This window comes from Lipophrys pholis (genome assembly GCF_963383615.2).
Source record: "Lipophrys pholis genome assembly, chromosome: 10".
NCBI lineage: Eukaryota > Metazoa > Chordata > Actinopteri > Blenniiformes > Blenniidae > Lipophrys > Lipophrys pholis.
The window spans coordinates 28,688,989-28,705,728 of NC_137640.1; the positions used below are offsets into that span (position 1 = coordinate 28,688,989).

Here is a 16,740-nt window from a genome sequence, read left to right on the forward strand (position 1 = left end):
TTTGTTTTTTAACACGACTGAATTTTTCTATTCATACGGACAACACATTTGTAAAATCCATCCATCCATCCATCGTCGACACCTCTTCTACCCTGTTCGGGGTGGCAGAACGCTGCAGCCAATCCTGGCTGACTGGTCGAGGAGAGGATTCACCTGGACAGGTCTCCAGTCCATCACAGGTCAGACACACAGAAAGACAACCTCACACTCACACCGAGGGACAAAAACATGCAAACTCTACAAAGACATTGTGTTAGATGGAAGCACTCGCCACTACATTGGCATTTTAAAACCTGTAAATATTGCAGGTTTTATGTTGCAATGGAAAATTGGCAAACATTACACATTGTTTATGTCCACATCCTTTAAAATGCTGCTTCTATTTGTCAGCACATAAAGAAGAATGAACTCACTCGATGTTGTTTTCATATCCAATTTACAGGTTCGGAAGAGATCCAGCCCTCCACCTTGTGCGTCTGGAAGACTACCACACGGAGGAGCAGGGTGACTTGAACGCACCTTGTCCCCTGAAAACGTTGAGATCCACAGAAAGTACCCCACTCAGGGCCAGAGTACGACATGGCCCTGCTGTGGCTCGAAGGCACACCGCTAGACCCCAAAACAGCCCCCATGGTTGTGAAGGCCAGCGTGTGTCCGAGTGTCGGACAGGAAGGAGATATTTTGGTGGAGACCACGGCAGACAGATAATCTTCATTTCCATCTGTTTATTAAATGTATGAATTAAATATTTGAACAGGGACTGTAAAAAGGTTCAGTGAACTTTATGTTTTATCTTCAGTCACTCCAGAGTTGGAGGCGGAGGGTGAAGAAGGCCGTCTGTCTCCAGCAGTGCTTCCCGAGCGCATGACCGTACCGGTGTGCCAAAAAGTGATTCCCGTCCATGCGAGTAACTTTTATCAGGATTTACAGCCATAACGTAAAGATATACTAAACTGTATCACGTATGTATGATGATAAAATAAACAATATAAAAGCTATAATTTCTATATTTTACATGTAACCCGTTGGTAAATCATCTCAGTTGCAGTTTGTTTTGCATGAAACTTTCCCAGAGACTCACTTTAGTTGTCACCGTGTACATACAGTTTAGTATATTTGTACTTTATTGCTGTAAATCCTAATAAAAGCAGCTGGAACAGAACAGATGTCCCCATCGACAGCCAGTCAGTGTGCTCTCCCCACACTGCAGCTTTACACACGGCTGTCACCGCGCTATTTATGTGCTTACTCTGAAATCAGACTGATTATTACACACTTTGTCACAATTGATAATCAGTTCTATCCACTGCTCTGTATTGAAGATAAAAGTTTAACATATGAACATAGAGCTGCTGATTCAGCAGTAAGGTTCCACTAAAGAGACATGTAGAACACTGCAGCTTGGCTGTTTATGATCACGTGGATCTGTAAGTCTGATATTTGAAGATAATAAACGTACGAGATGAATCTGTCTTCAATTCTCCACCTCACAATCAGCGCCGCCAGGTTCCCCGTCTCCAAAATGTGCATGCCATCCCAAGGTTCAAAGTTTGCGTACCGGTACGCACATTCTCCTGCAAACTTTATTTTCCATAGATCACACACTTTGCGTGGGAAGTGGCGTACGCATCTTTCAGGGCCCGTTTTGTGCGTCAGCAACCTTCATAAATGAGGCCCCAGATTTGTCCAGGCTTACCCGCGCCTGCCAACGACGTGGCACGTTGATTAGCTGTGATGACATTTTGCATTATTACTGGCTGCAAGTTTCTCCCGTCACAGTGTAAATAAGTCAGGAAACTAATGTTAGCTTTCACAGATAGCTTCATAGCTTCGTGGAAAGAACAACGTGGCTGCGTGAGGTTATAAGGATGCTACGAGTAGTTTAATGCCTCCTTTTATGCAGTGTTCAGTCTGTGTGTGTGAAGGAGTCTGGTTTAACTTCAGGAGAGTGTAGAGACTGAAGGTGTTTGGTTTAACTCCAGGAGAGTATAGAGACTGAAGGTGTTTGGTTTAACTCCAGGAGAGTATAGAGACTGAAGGTGTTTGGTTTACCTTCAGGAGAGACTGAAGGTGTTTGGTTTACTTTCAGGGGAATGTAGAGACTGAATGTGTCTGGTGGAGCTTCGTCTGATTATTATGAAGTCTCCTTATTTGCCCTCTTCCTTTTCCTTTTTCCTTCAAAGTACTTTCCAAGTGTTTTTTGAAAAGTAAGCACATTTCCTCAACATAACCTATTTGATTATGCATTTTTACTTAAATTCTTCAGTTTTCTGTGTAAAGGGCTTTGCATTGTCCCGTGTATGAAATCTGCGATATAAATAAAGTTGCCTGGCCTTACTACTTCTACAGAACAAAGCCAGAATTCACTCAGTGCTGTGAAGACTGGTGATGTGTGACAGTGACTTTTAGTCTGTCTCTCAAATCTCAAGAAGGTGAAACAGTAAACTGAGTGCTATCCAAGACTGAAGATAAATACTGTGGCCATATTGATGAAGCTTAAATGATGTGATAATATGACAATTATGTCATCAAATGGCCACGAATACCTGTTTGATTATAATATATCAGAAGGATCATGTGTGGCCGATATGTTTTAAATATCACAAGTAAGTGAGTGAAAATAATAATCTATATACAAAAAGTAACAAATTAGACTTTAAAAAAAATGTTGAGATCTAATGTAGAGATGTGTCACTGTTTTCATTATATTACCAAATATCTTTCTGATATTTTCTATTTATAATATTGGGAAATAGCTACAAAGGTAGAATTTTTTTATGAAAAAGTCTATCTATCTATCTATCTATCTATCTATCTATCTATCTATCTATCTATCTATCTATCCCGTATTGTAGTTTGTCCATGTGGAGTTGCCGTAACTTATATTGTGTGTGACGTCATCAGCAGGCGCAGGCACAAGCGCCGCCCCAGACAAATCTGGTAGCCCGGAGGAGTAGGTACCAGATCTGGTGCCTTGGAACTTGTTGGACTCGGTTGTGTTGTCAAGTCTCACAGAGGAAATATTTCATCTCCTGCAGCAACAATGGCTTCACTTCAGGCTTTGAGGGAGTTTATCAACCAGCGACTATCTGCTGCTGCCGGAGAAATATCCACCGTGTTTCAACATATTGTCGTCCAGTACGAGGAGGAGATTGGACGTCAGCGCAGACTCTTGGGAATCAGCGGGAAACTTCCAATATATTTCCCCACAACAGGTATGGAAAAGTCAGAATGAACAAATGAATGTGACTCGTGAAGGATTGTTGCTTCTATTTTGAAGCTCGCAGACAGAAACGAGGCTTCGGCTTCAGTTCTGGTTCCACGTGAAACAACAAGTCAGAAACCTTCAGCATTAAACGTAGCAACTGTGTCACAAACAGGGGGAACGAGGTTTGTGCTGTTAGAAGTGATTTATTGACAATCTGAGCCACAGACTTAATATACCGAGACGCCTCATTGACTGGTGGTGTCTAGCAGAGCTGACGTCGCAGCGCGACGCCATCTTGGATGGGGCACCCTGCGCCTCAATTCGATTTATTTCTACTGAGGAAGGTCTAGTCCAACTATAATAATCATCAATCGCCGAATTTTCACACACACGAAGTACGTGCTTTCATGCTTAAATAATTTGCATTATGCTCCTTCACAAAGACTGGCATATGATATGGCATTTTAATAAATGTATAAATTAAGAAAGATATTGATTGATCATTTGGAGTTGTTTCTATCATTATCTCTCATACACGTGTAAACACCAATAACACATGTCTTCATAACTTTTTGTAACTATTTTAGGAACATGCATGATACACACACAGACATCTCATACAACCTGATGGCATTAGTATTAAACTTTGAATAATTTTTTTTTTTTAACTCAGTCATGTTGAAATAAAACTTCACCAAAACAAACAACAATAGGAAGGTGTTTTTATTTTTCTTTCCTGTGGGACCAACCTAGTGTGTGTCAGCCTACAGTCCACTGCGTAAGCTACCCTATCTATCTATCTATCTATCTATCTATCTATCTATCTATCTATCTATCTATCTATCTATCTATCTATCTATCTATCTATCTATCTTGTGTAAAAAGAGTTGCTCAAAGCAAGGGAGAGATGTTAATATAAGCAGATCCATGATGCTCACAGCTTTATAAAACATATCAAAGACTCACATCATCAGATGCAGATGTTTTAGCTGATGTTACCATTATTACTATTATCATTGTGTTAGTATTGTTATTATCATAAGTAATAGTAGTCAAGGTGGTTGTAGTAATAATTTAAGCCTGGGATTTTCAAAGCTTGTGTTGAGGGTCACATTAAAAAAACACTCTTCAAAAAAAAGGAAGTGTAAAACCAACGATCTAATTATTTACACACAGAGAGACAGAGACAGAAATACAGGGAGAGATTTACAGTTTGTTACTTTTTAAATACCACAAATGTTGTTTCACTGCTGCTTTTGTTTCTGTTCTCTCATTTAATTAATTTGTTTTTAATTGTGCTCTGTTGCATTTGAAGTATAAAAGCTGCCATATAAATGAACGTATTGATACTATTGTTGTCATTTTTGTTATAATGAATGAATTCACTCACCAGTCAGTGAGAAAAGTGACAGCGAGGGGAAGATCCTCTGATGTATCCTGTCGTTTCAATCCTGAGGCCAAGATGTTGCATCAGAAAGTCTGTTTTCTGGATTCTGTTTCTTTAAGTCGGTGATCAGAGCTGAATAACACTCCTCCACTAAATCCTCCTCTCTTCTTGTCGCAGTATTATCCGACAGCGGCACCTGCTTTAAGGTGCGTTTACACATCAGCACAATGAGTTACCAATATCGTTTTCCTGTCATTCCTGCCACATTCCTGACATTCTTCATGTGACATAATGCATCTGAAGATAGTTCTCAAATGGGCCTGACATTCCTGATATTCCGGGAACATCTTTTTGGCTCCAATAAATCTTCAAGAATATCAAGAATCACCTGTATTGGTGAAGTTTGTAACTGAGCGTGTGGATTAGTTGTGATGCGTTCTACAGAGTGACAGCATTCGCTCCCTGCAGCATCCTCCTCTCTGATCAACTCCATGGAATTTCTCTGAATGCTGAGCGATCTGGAGTGTGTGAACTGTTCAGTAGCTGCTGGTAGAATAACTGGGGTGTGTGGAGTCATATATTTTTATTCCCAGCTGCTGACCTGACTTTTTTTACGCCCTGGGCGAACATCGGCGCCTCCATCAGACACACCTGAGACGGTGATTCTCATTTCCTCTGGCGCGCTCCTTCACAGATTGAACTCTGGGCGGCTGGACACTTCTCATAGCAAAATCCACAACTGAATAGAGCAAATTCCTGACAGATTAATGATAGAAAAATACGATACGCAACGACGCACAGCAGCCCGCCACAGGGCAGCTTTGCGCATTAGTTTGCAACACCGCGGAACCATAATGCTGACGGTGCGTAATGACTCGTGATGAGCCGCCACTGTTTCCTGCTTTTACTTGTAACTCATGATAAAAGGTGGCGACTGTCCGTGACGGCGTGACGCCTCGACCCTGAATCATAGAATTCAGGTCAAAATCGGGATCCGTGGTCAGGAACTGAGATTCGTGTCGAACTTGTCATCATTCTGTGTAAACGCACCTTTAACAGCTCTAGAACCGTTTTCTTTCTTTTCTCGTCGTGACTTAAAACCAGTAGCGTGCGGTGGTGTTTCAGTCAGGGCCAACAGTAACAAATAAAAGAAATGAGAAACAGCCAATGCAACAGACACATATTATGTCCTACAGTAAAAAGACAATCTGAATCCAATGTAAAGCCAGTATTATGCATCAGTACTTTATCAATACCAACATGACAGCTGATCAACAAGCACAAAACATCAAGACACCACTGAGCAGCATCGCCATCAGATCATCTTCCAGTCTTTCCCACAGGTTTGCACTAATGCATGTGTGCTCGTCTATCTGTGTGAATGACAATAATGGAGAAAGAGGCTATGCGGAGATGAATGAACGGAGTGATATCGCGTTGGTCGAACCAAAACCATGATTTAATCATTAAATCATTAAATCAAACATCACTTTACAATCAAAAACAGCACCAAATGCCAACAGCAGCACCAAGGTAATCTAGAGAAAGTAAAAAAAAACTAGCACTCACCCGTCACTTGTAGATGAAATCCATCCTGCGATCCTTTTGATGAATGGCTCTATGAGGCTCTAAAACCGCTGCTATTCCATGTTCTTGTACTGAAAGTAAACATTGCCAGCAGAACAGCTTGTTGTGCTCCAGCTCGCTGTCACCCAGTCATAGTGTTGGTAGTTTCCTGCTTCGGTCTTCCTCTACTCACAATTTCCATTTCTTCTGCAAACGGGCGCCTTGAAAAAGGCCCCCGAAGCAGGTCCGCTATCGTATCACCCAATCTTGTTAAATTCGCCGCCATCACCTCCAGAATATCAGATAATAACAGTGCGTCATCAGGCACCTGCCCATTGGCCAATCAGTGAAGCTCATTTCAATTACAGACCAAGACCAGCACTAGAAACTCTGCTCGCCCTGGGGCGTTCCGTCAATAACACATCAGAATATGATTGGCTGATGATACTGCAGTGCTCGCCCTGCTGCCCCTGACTGCACACCACTGCTTAAAACTTCATCATCAATATTAATTGCGCTATTTTAATTAACTCAGCATCAGCCAATTGTTTCTTAGCTTTGGCAAGGTTCCATGAAACAAGCGACGTTGCGCTGTTGCTCACTTGTGCCAATACTGACATATCGTCGACACGGAGGGCTTGTATCACGTTATGTTTTGCGGCCGTGGGATTTTGAAGGGTCGTTGGTATTAAAGCTGCTGCATGCAGAAAGTTGAAGTGAAGAGCCACTTTGCCGACAGCTCCGGTCTGCCTGCAGATCAAACATGGGCCGGTAATATAAAACTAAACTGTTCAGTCCAGCCAGAGTTCAAGTGAAGCTTTTCCTGCTCCACTTTTTCACGCTGCAGCTCACGTTGTTTCTTTTTAAAAACTTTGAGTTACTGTTGGATGACGTGTGGTTTCGCGGGTCATGAAAATGAAATCCGTGGACGTCCGAGCGGAGCAGCATTGACATAATTATGTCCGATGCGCTTAGATTCTGGCTTCGACTACGGTGTGGGATGAGGATTAAAAAGGTAGAGCAGCACAAATCACACTTTATTTCACGTTGATGTGCTGCTCATGGGCCGCCTATTGAGGACCCCTGCTTTATAATGTCTATGGTACCAGATCGGTCCGGGGCGGGGCTTGTGCCAATGATGTCACATACAATGTGATCTGCAGTGACTCCACATGGACAAACTACATTACGGGATGCAGAGATAGAATGATAGTTGGTTTTTTTATGTTTGACAGTTAATTTCACGCATTTATATATTTGTGTAGTTTTCATTACTAACATAAATCATATTATCTTTGCTATGGTCTGAGACCATTTAGACCAAATCCAATGGCAATAATCAGCGTCTAAAAATAAATGTATCATCATCCCATGAGTTTCCCTTTAGGGAATAATAAAGTACACCGTGTGTTCTGTATCTGTGATGTTTAATAAATTTAGAGTGAGGCATCTTTAGACAAGATTTGTTTTAATGATGACCTTTTTCACTCGATGCAATGGTTATAAAGTTTTTAATAAAAAAAATTGCCTTTGTTGCTAACAAACAATATTTTAATCAGAAAATAGCAGAAAGATATTTGAACGGAAAAATGTATTTGTTAATATAATCAAAACAGGGACTCACCTGATGATTAGATCTGTACAATATATTAAAACTGTAATTGGTTACTTTTTGTTTATTGTTTGTTTATTGTTTATGATTATTATTATTTTTAGCTCAATTTATTTATTTTATTTTTTATTTTTTATTGATGTTATGATTGTAGAATAATAACAAATAAATATTTATTTGACCAGCACTGGTTGCTACCCAAATGCACTGGTTGTGCCAAGTTTGAACAAACATTCCTCCTGACGAAACAATAAAACATGAGCTGAGACCAGGAAGATCTTCTGAGATCAAACCAGCACACACTAACACATCCAGACAGTTTTCTCCTTTATTCTTTAAACCCCACAACCACTGTCAGTTTGATTGAAATGAGCAGACTTTTAGTTTTTTTAAATGTTTGTATTTTAAATGCAGCCTGTCCCGTCTCATCCATCCCTCACTGTACAATATTCACATCATCACATCAGTGACTTTTGTCTTGTTTCCCTCCAGAGAGTCCACAGCGACACGTTGGTCACCAGAAGACGAACTCCAGTGTGGAGCAGGAGGAACATGAAGCTCCACACATTAAAGAGGAGGAGGGTGGTGTTGAGACTATTACTGATTGTGATGACTCTGTGAGAGACTGGACCACCCAGCGACTCACTGCTGCTGCTGAGGAAATATTCACCCTGTTTGAACAAACTATCGGCCAGTATGAGGAGGAGTTTAATCGTCAGTGCACACTGCTGGGAAACATCTGGACGCCTCAAATCAATTTACACAGAACAGGTATGGAAAAGTATGAATTAAGACATGAATCTTACTGGTGAATAGTGTTGTCACGATACCAACATTTTGGTATCGATACCGATACCACCATATATTTCGATACTCTCTCTCTCTTTTTTATTGCTGTCTTTCGCCAGACTCTTGCTCTTTGCTGCTCCGTTGGTGATGCACTCGATTTCTTTTTACGGAGTTTCCACGGGTCGTTTGAGTTAGTTACGCATGCGCACTCTCACATGGACACAAACACCATGTCATGTCATGTCGTCTACAAAATCCTAAGTGAATGAAAGTCAGAAAGCGGAGCAGCCCGCCGACGCTTCTCCCACAGAGAGACTGACGACTCTCCTCGGTGCAAATTACAACACAGTGACGCTACGCGGTGACGTAAAAAAAAAAGAAAAAATACCGGTACCGGCCGGATCCAGTATAGTATCGTTTGAAAGGCGTCAGTACCGTGATACCAATACAGTACCGGTATACCGAACAACCCTACTGGTGAACAATCTCCATTGCTAAGGCTGTTTGGTCTATCCCCCGCACACAGAAGCAGGATTTTTAGTGTCTTTAATCACCTTGATTCAGCAGACTGGTAACTCAGAATACACTCAGTCTTCTTCTCCACTCTCTACTTCAACATAACAGCTCAGCATTACACTTTAGGAAACACAACATCTTCCTTTTCCCCCCAAGGAACGATTCCTTCTCGACTGTAAATAGTAGCCAGAACTTGAACAATCTACGTTCACTTTCTAAATTCCACTGCCCAACAACGTTGTGGACATTGATGTTTTCTAAAGAGGCATTTCATTCAAAAGCAGGACGTCTCATTCCGACTCCACCTCAGGTAGCAGGGTGAACACTGAACACAATGTTGTGTAGAAATGAGAGAAGATTAGTGGAACATACCAACAAGAAAAGGTTCAGCTAAAGAAGTCATCGTTAATCCACCAGCGGTTCAGCAGCTCAATATGCACATCATGAACTAATGTGACGACCACACTATTTTTTTCTTTTTTATTTGAAAGAAAGTTTTTGATTTCACTGATTAAGTCCCAGAATTTTTTTTAAAGCTGGAACTATAGAAGTAATGTAACTAACCTGTCATCTTGTACTTTTTTTTCTCTCCAGAGCTCCGACAGCACCATGACTGCAGGGAGGAGCAGCTCTTTAAACAGGAAACAAACTACTGTGGAGACCGTGGACAACCAGAACCTCCAGAGATTGAAGAACCAGAAGGACCAGAGATCAAAGAGGAAACAGAACCTCCAGAGATCAAACAACCAGAAGAACCAGAGATAAAAGAAGAACCAGAAGAACAAGAACCTCCAGAGATCAAAGATCCAGAAGAACCAGAACCTCCAAAAATCAAAGAGGAACCAGAAGAACCAGAACCTCCAGAGATCATAGAGGAACCAGAAGAACCAGATCCTCCAGAGATCAAAGAGGAGCCAGAAGAACCAGAGATCATCGAGGAACCAGAAGAAGCAGAACTTCCAGAGATTAAGGAGGAACCAGAACCATCACAGATCCAGGAGCACCGGGAACTTGGTACCAGCCAGGAGGGAGAGCAGCTTATCCTGAAGGTTGAAAGTGGTTCCTTTAGGGTTCCTTCTATTGAGGAGCAAAGTTCCCTGAGTGAACCAGAAGAAGAACTGGACACTGAGCAGTTGCTCTCTCATGACTCTGAAGTCCACCCTGTGACTGAACATCCGGACTGTGATTCAACTAGAAATGTCGAGCTGAAAAAATTCAGCATGGTTCTTGGTGACTGTGTGGACGAGGTTCCTCAGTCAGAGAAGCAGGCTGAAGGTGAAAAGCGTCTTAGTGAGGAAATATCTGGTGAAATTGTTCGTAAAAAAACTAAATTACATCACAACTTGAGATCTGTCACTGATGAGAAGAAAATAATTTGTGAAACATGTAGCAAAAGTTTCAGTCGACAGAGTACTTTGTTGCGCCACATGATAACTCACACAGGTGAGAAGCCATATTCTTGTGAAACGTGTCGGAAAAGTTTCAGTCGACAGAGTAATTTGTTCGTCCACAAGAGAACTCACACAGGTGAGAAGCTATATTCTTGTGAAACGTGTGGGAACATTTTCAGTCGACAAAGTAATTTGTTGGTCCACAAGAGAACTCACACAGGTGAGAAGCCGTATTCTTGTGACACATGTGGCAAAAGATTCAGTGTACAGAGTCATTTGTTGGTCCACAACAGAACTCACACAGGTGAGAAGCCATACTCTTGTGAAACATGTGGGAAAGGTTTCAGTCAACATGGTTATTTGAAGTTCCACATGAGAACTCACATGGGTGAGAAGCCGCACTCTTGTGAAACATGTAGGAAAAGTTTCATTCAACAGAGTGATTTGTTGGTCCACATGAGAACTCACACGGGTGAGAAGCCATATTCTTGTGAAACATGTGGGAAAAGTTTCAGTTCTCGAAGTGATTTGTTGCGCCACATGAGAACTCACACAGGTGAGAAGCCGTATTCTTGTGAAACATGTGGGAAAAGTTTCAGTTCTCGGAGTGATTTGTTGCGCCACATGAGAACTCACACAGGTGAGAAGCCGTATTCTTGTGAAACATGTGGGAAAAGTTTCAGTTCTCGGAGTGATTTGTTAGTTAACATGAGAACTCACACGGGTGAGAAGCCGTATTCTTGTGAAACATGTAGGAAAAGTTTCTGTTCTCTGAGTTATTTGTTGGTCCACAAGAGAACTCACACAGGTGAGAAGCCGCATAATGGTGAAACGTGGGAAAGGTTTCAGTTCTCTGAGTTATTTGTTCGTCCACAAGAGAACTCACACAGGTGAGAAGCCGTATTCTTGTGAAACAAGTAGAAAAAGTTTCAGTCATCAGAGGGATTTGTTGGTCCACGTGAGAATTCACATGGGTGAGAAACCGTATTTATGTGAAACATGTAGGAAAAGTTTCAGTAAACATGGTTCATTTTTGCACCAAATAAGAACTCACAGAGATGAACTCATGAAGGACTCTTGGAAATCTCATTCAGAAAGTCCAGATCGAGCCCAAAATCACAATTGAGAAAGTTAAAATTAATGTGGTTTCCATTTGTGTTGAAATAAAATATTTATGAATCCATTTTATTTAGTTCAGTGTTTGTTTAATATTTGTTTTTAAAATACTTTATTTGTAACATTTTCAACATATGGACAAAAACGAGTATAAAACAAAGCACGAAATAATACAAAACAACAACAATAGGACTCAGACATGTCTGGTTAAACAACTGGAAATGATGATGTTAATGATGATCGGTGCAATGGTACAAGTACAAGTGTTCACAGGGTCACAATATCAAAGGAATTTTCAATCATCCTCCACTTTATCTAGATAGATAGATAGATAGATACTTTATTCATCCCTGTGGGGAAATTCAGTTTCAGCAGCATCAACAGAACTGGTTTACACAGGAAAAAAAAACAAAAACATTTACATACAATAGGGTCTGGTACCCAAGGGTACCAGGGTCCCCTCGAATACTCTTGTCCTCAGTTTTTTAACTTATAACTCTCTTGGCGGAGTTAAACAGCCTCATGGCATGAGGGGGGAAAGATTTCCTTTTCCTTTCGTCGGTGGAGCAGGACAGTGACGGCAACCTGTCACTGAAGTTGCTCCTTTGCCTGGAGATGGTGCTGGACAGTGGATGCAGTGGGTTGTCCATGATTGACAGGAGCCTGTCCAGTGCCCGTCGTTCAGACAGAGATGTCAGACTGTCCTGCTCTGTGTCCACCACAGATCCTGCCTTCATCACTATTTTGTCCAGACGTGTGCCCCCCACCCCACCCCCAGCACACAGCAGCGTAGAAGAGGGAGCTTGGCACTACAGAAACAATCAAACATCTGCTGAAGCTTCGTGCAGATGTTGAAGTACATCCGGCTCTGTGCTTTCCTGCACAGGGCATCTGTGTTTGCAGTCCAGTCCAGTCTGTCGTCCAACTGTACTCCCAGGTATTTGTTAGTCTTAACAATGTCCACAATGTCCCCCTTGATGGCGACAGGCACCGATCACAACCTCGATCTCCTGAAGTCCACCACCATTTCTTCGGTCTTGGTGGTGTTGAGGTGCAGGTGGTTGGAGTCACTCCATGTCAGACTATCAGTAGAATTAATGATTACTATTATTTAAAAAAATAATTTTTGCGTTTCTCTGAACAACCCAGATGAAGGAAAATTAGGCGTTGACCAGACGTCAGTTTAGCTGGCACAGTAAAAAAAAAACAACCGACCTCCATACATTGGTCCCAGTATCAAATCTAATCTGAGAGATAACTATGAAAGACTTCAGGCAGATTCATTTGCCATAAGAACAAGAAGAAAGTTTGGCACTCCGAGGTCTTGCCAAACAAAATTCCATAATTTTCTTTTGCCAGCTCCTTCTGGCCGAAGAAATATGGTTCAGCTGTGCCGACCGTCCAGACCAAAGTCGGTGCCGTGTGCTACGCATGCATGTTCCAGCTCGCTAATGCGTCATGAAGCACGGGGAGCATCATGTATCAATAGGAAGATGCTGAAAAACTTCTGAGGGAAATAAACAATAGGTATAAGTAGTTACAAATTTTTAGTGACACTTGTCTCTTTATTCTACATTATTTGTGCTCATTTTGAGGTTTATTTGAACCAGGAACTAACAAATAAATTATTAAACATAAAATATATACCGGGTTCCAGATTGGCAAATATACAGTATATATAGAGATATATATGTGTATATCTATATCTATCTATATATATATATATGACTTTAAAGTTTTATTTTTTCCTCAAAAATTAGCCAGCTTAGCACCTGATAGGCCGGGGCTTTGGCGGTGGAAAGACAAAGAACTGGTGCTAAATCCAGCCTTGACCCCAAACTAGCACCTGGTTCTTTTTGGTGGAAAAGCCCCCCGAGTAAGTGTGAAGGCGATTGTCTGCATCTGTAGGGAGGAGGAAAACCCGAAATGCTCTGACATGACGTCTCCGTCTGAGATACCAATTGCTTGCCTTCATGAAAGCAAAAGTTTCAGTCGACAGAGTCATTTGTTGGTCCACAAGAGAATTCACACAGGTGAGAAGCTGTATACTTGTGAAACATGTGGGAAAAGTTTCAGTCAACAATGGTTATTTGAAGTTCCACATGAGAACTCACACAGGTGAGAAGCCATATTCTTGTGAAACGTGGGAAGACTTTAGGTCAACATGGTTCGTTGCTGCGTCACATGAAGAAAGTCCAGCTCAAGCCCAAAATCACAAGTGAGAAAGTTAAAATAAATGTGTCCATTTGTGTTGAAATAAAATTTTGATATGAATCTAATTATTATTTTCTTTTTTAATTCAGTGTTTGTTTAATATTGAACATGAATGAGTCTTTGTTTAACCTGTCAAAGAGGAGTGAATTGCAGTCGACCGGCGCTAAAAAGGTTTTGGCTGTAAGTTGACTGGGTGTGACGACTAAAGTGGGCTCTGGTTTGGAGCTGGGACCAAGCACCATCAACTTCAGTTATTTCTAGTTTAAAGAAAATTGAAGGCAATTCAGGATTTAATGTCATTAAGATATTCAAGTAGTGGTATAACTGAGTAGGCATCCTTCTGTTTCAGAGGTACCAAAGGAGATAATGTAGTTTCTGAGAGCAGCCCTGCAGGGAAAGTAATGAAGTGGAAACTTCTGCAACAGAGTTGAAAATAAACTTTGGAATATTTGATTTCCTTTGTAGAAAGAAACCCAGAAGTCAGACCCTCGTGATTTGAAGGAGAAACAACCTGACGACAAACTGACAAAAGTAACTGCCAGAAGATATAAAGCAACAATACAGTTCTCCATAAAAACATCCAATGAAAAGTCAATATTCGTGAATAAAAAAACAGCCAACTGGATGTCTTCAAAAGACAAATATTAAGACATTATCAGAAAGATTATTTCTGTTTAGTTTTTTCATGTGATGTAGATTAGAATATATCCAATCAGATTAAAGTTATGAAAGTATATGGTACAAGAAAAATCTGTTTTGCATAATAGAGGAATGCCTAACTGAAGTTTTAATTTCAACCAGCCTTTTAATACAACGATAGCAATATTTTTGGTGTTATCACACTATGTATTTCTGATACATTATAATACTGTTGGGATTTATGTTTGGTTATTAGCATCAAATTACTAAGTAATAGATGACTGAAAGTAATAAATCACAGGAAGTAATTTTATTTAAAAAATGTAAATTATTAATGAAGCAAACTGTTATTTACTCATTAACAACTAAAGTAATTGATTAATTATTCATTCATTTTCTTCCGCTTATCCGTTTTCGGGTCACGGGGGTGACAGTCTGAGCACCGTCACCCAGATCACAATGCACCATTTAAGAACCTTCCTGCAGGTGGTGAGCCCACAGGAAGGTGGCGCCTGGCGTGGGACACGAACCCACTACCCTGAGATTGTGAGTCTCATGCTCTACCAACTGAGCTAGCCGGGGTACAATTGATTAATGATTTAAAGTTAATAAATTGACAAAAATAATCTATGAATGAAAAATTATTAATTTGAATAAATTCCTTATCTATTCATTAATAATTAAAAGGGGCACCACCAGAGAATCTGGAAATAGCTAATACCAAAATATCAGTCCCATTTAGAAAAGGTTTATTTAAGAGAATATTTCTGTGTAAATTACAACAATCTTAAGTAAAAGGGAAGGTCTGAGATCCGAGCACAGGCTGTTACAAACCAGTGAATTGTCAACAATAAATACACAATAATCACCAAGAATCGTTCAATTCAGCTAACAGGCGTTTATTAACAAAAATGTATTAATTCATAAATAATTCTGAAATCATCTCATAAATCAACAGATCGAAGTAGCAAACGTCATCTAACACGGAGATCTAATCTACTGAACAGCAAAACTATGTCGTGTGTGTGTGTGTGTGTGTGTGTGTGTGTGTGTGTGTGTGTGTGTGTGTGTGTGTGTGTGTGTGTGTGTGTGTGTGTGTGTGTGTGTGTGTGTGTGTGTGTGTGTGTGTGTGTGGAGATGGAAGGGGGTCTGTGTGTGTGATTAAGTGTGAATGGGTGTCATGACCTTGAGTGTCCACCAGGGGCAGGTAGACATCAGAGGGTCAGTGTGATGACTGTGATGGCTGCTGGAGGGCACCGGGCAATGACTCGAGCGTCCACCGGGCGGCGGTACACCGAGAGACTGCAATGACCACTGGAGACGTTTGGCTTGCTCTTTCTGGGAGCGTGACGGTTTCACTGGAGCAGAGCCGAGTTGCTGTGATGATGGAAAGACGCTTTCCGTCCTGCGACGATACCGGTCCGCTGTGTTTATCCGGTATTAAGACACACAGGTTTTAACTGCATGTTGGAACATGCAGTTAAAACTCCGTTAGCCGTACGGAGGTGTCCGGCGGCACAATGTAGCAGTTTGGTTGCTACAGGTGACTACGAGTGTGGGCGCTTTAATCTCATCTCGATGACTGAGCGGTGACGGACGCGTGCCCGAAGATGCCATTGATGAAAGAGAGAAGAAAGAAGGAGGGTTCTGACGAGAAAGATGTGCGTTCCGATTCCCCGGTTCCTTCACACAGAGATCCGAGTGGCATTTGGAACTCACTCAGGCCTCCGGTGTCTGAGGTGAAGGCGTGGAGAATCGTGCTGGTGACAGCATACACACACAATATCACACATTGCATATTAGCACATAAGCTCTCTTACTTGCTTGAATGAGAGTGGTCGCACCGCTGTGGAGCCTGGGTGCGGGGGCTTGTGTTGAAGCCTGTGGTAACAGTTCAGTGTCGCGAACCAGAACTGGGGGCTTTGCGTTGCTGGAGGCGTCCGGAGGAACGCTTGCTGTGTTCTGAGAATCCCAAAAACAGAAGAAAAAGTAAAAGCTTTAAGAAAAAGTAAAACAGCTTTCTTACTTGGCCAGCAGGTAAAGTCCGGTCCTTGTGGTTCCACGTGGCTCTTTGTGTCTCTTTGCAGAGCCGATCTGTTACGATCAGCGTTTAATCTGACTTGGAGTTGCCTTGGGTTCTTTTTCCCTTTTCTGATACCACAGAGACGCGTGTGTCTCTGAGCTGTTCGGGTGAGAAGAGGCTGCGGGCGACAGCTGGAATGGGGTTTTGTGACAAATTTGAATTTTGGACACCTGAGTGGTCTGAATCGGTTCGACCAATGAGTGGCTGGATGAGTGTATC

The 16,740-nt window shown here is 41.5% G+C and overlaps 1 protein-coding gene across 1 annotated transcript; it reads left to right on the top strand.

Moving 5' to 3' along the window:
• Positions 1–579: 579 nt before the first annotated feature.
• LOC308116015 (uncharacterized protein) lies at positions 580–11,651 on the top strand (the record flags this gene model as incomplete). Its single annotated transcript, XM_080473965.1, has 4 exons — positions 580–652; positions 800–907; positions 8,398–8,544; positions 9,673–11,651. The coding sequence occupies 4 exons, from the start codon at positions 580–582 to the stop codon at positions 11,361–11,363; spliced, it is 2,019 nt and encodes a 672-aa protein (XP_080330091.1). The 3' UTR covers positions 11,364–11,651.
• Between the last annotated feature and the right edge of the window lie 5,089 nt (positions 11,652–16,740).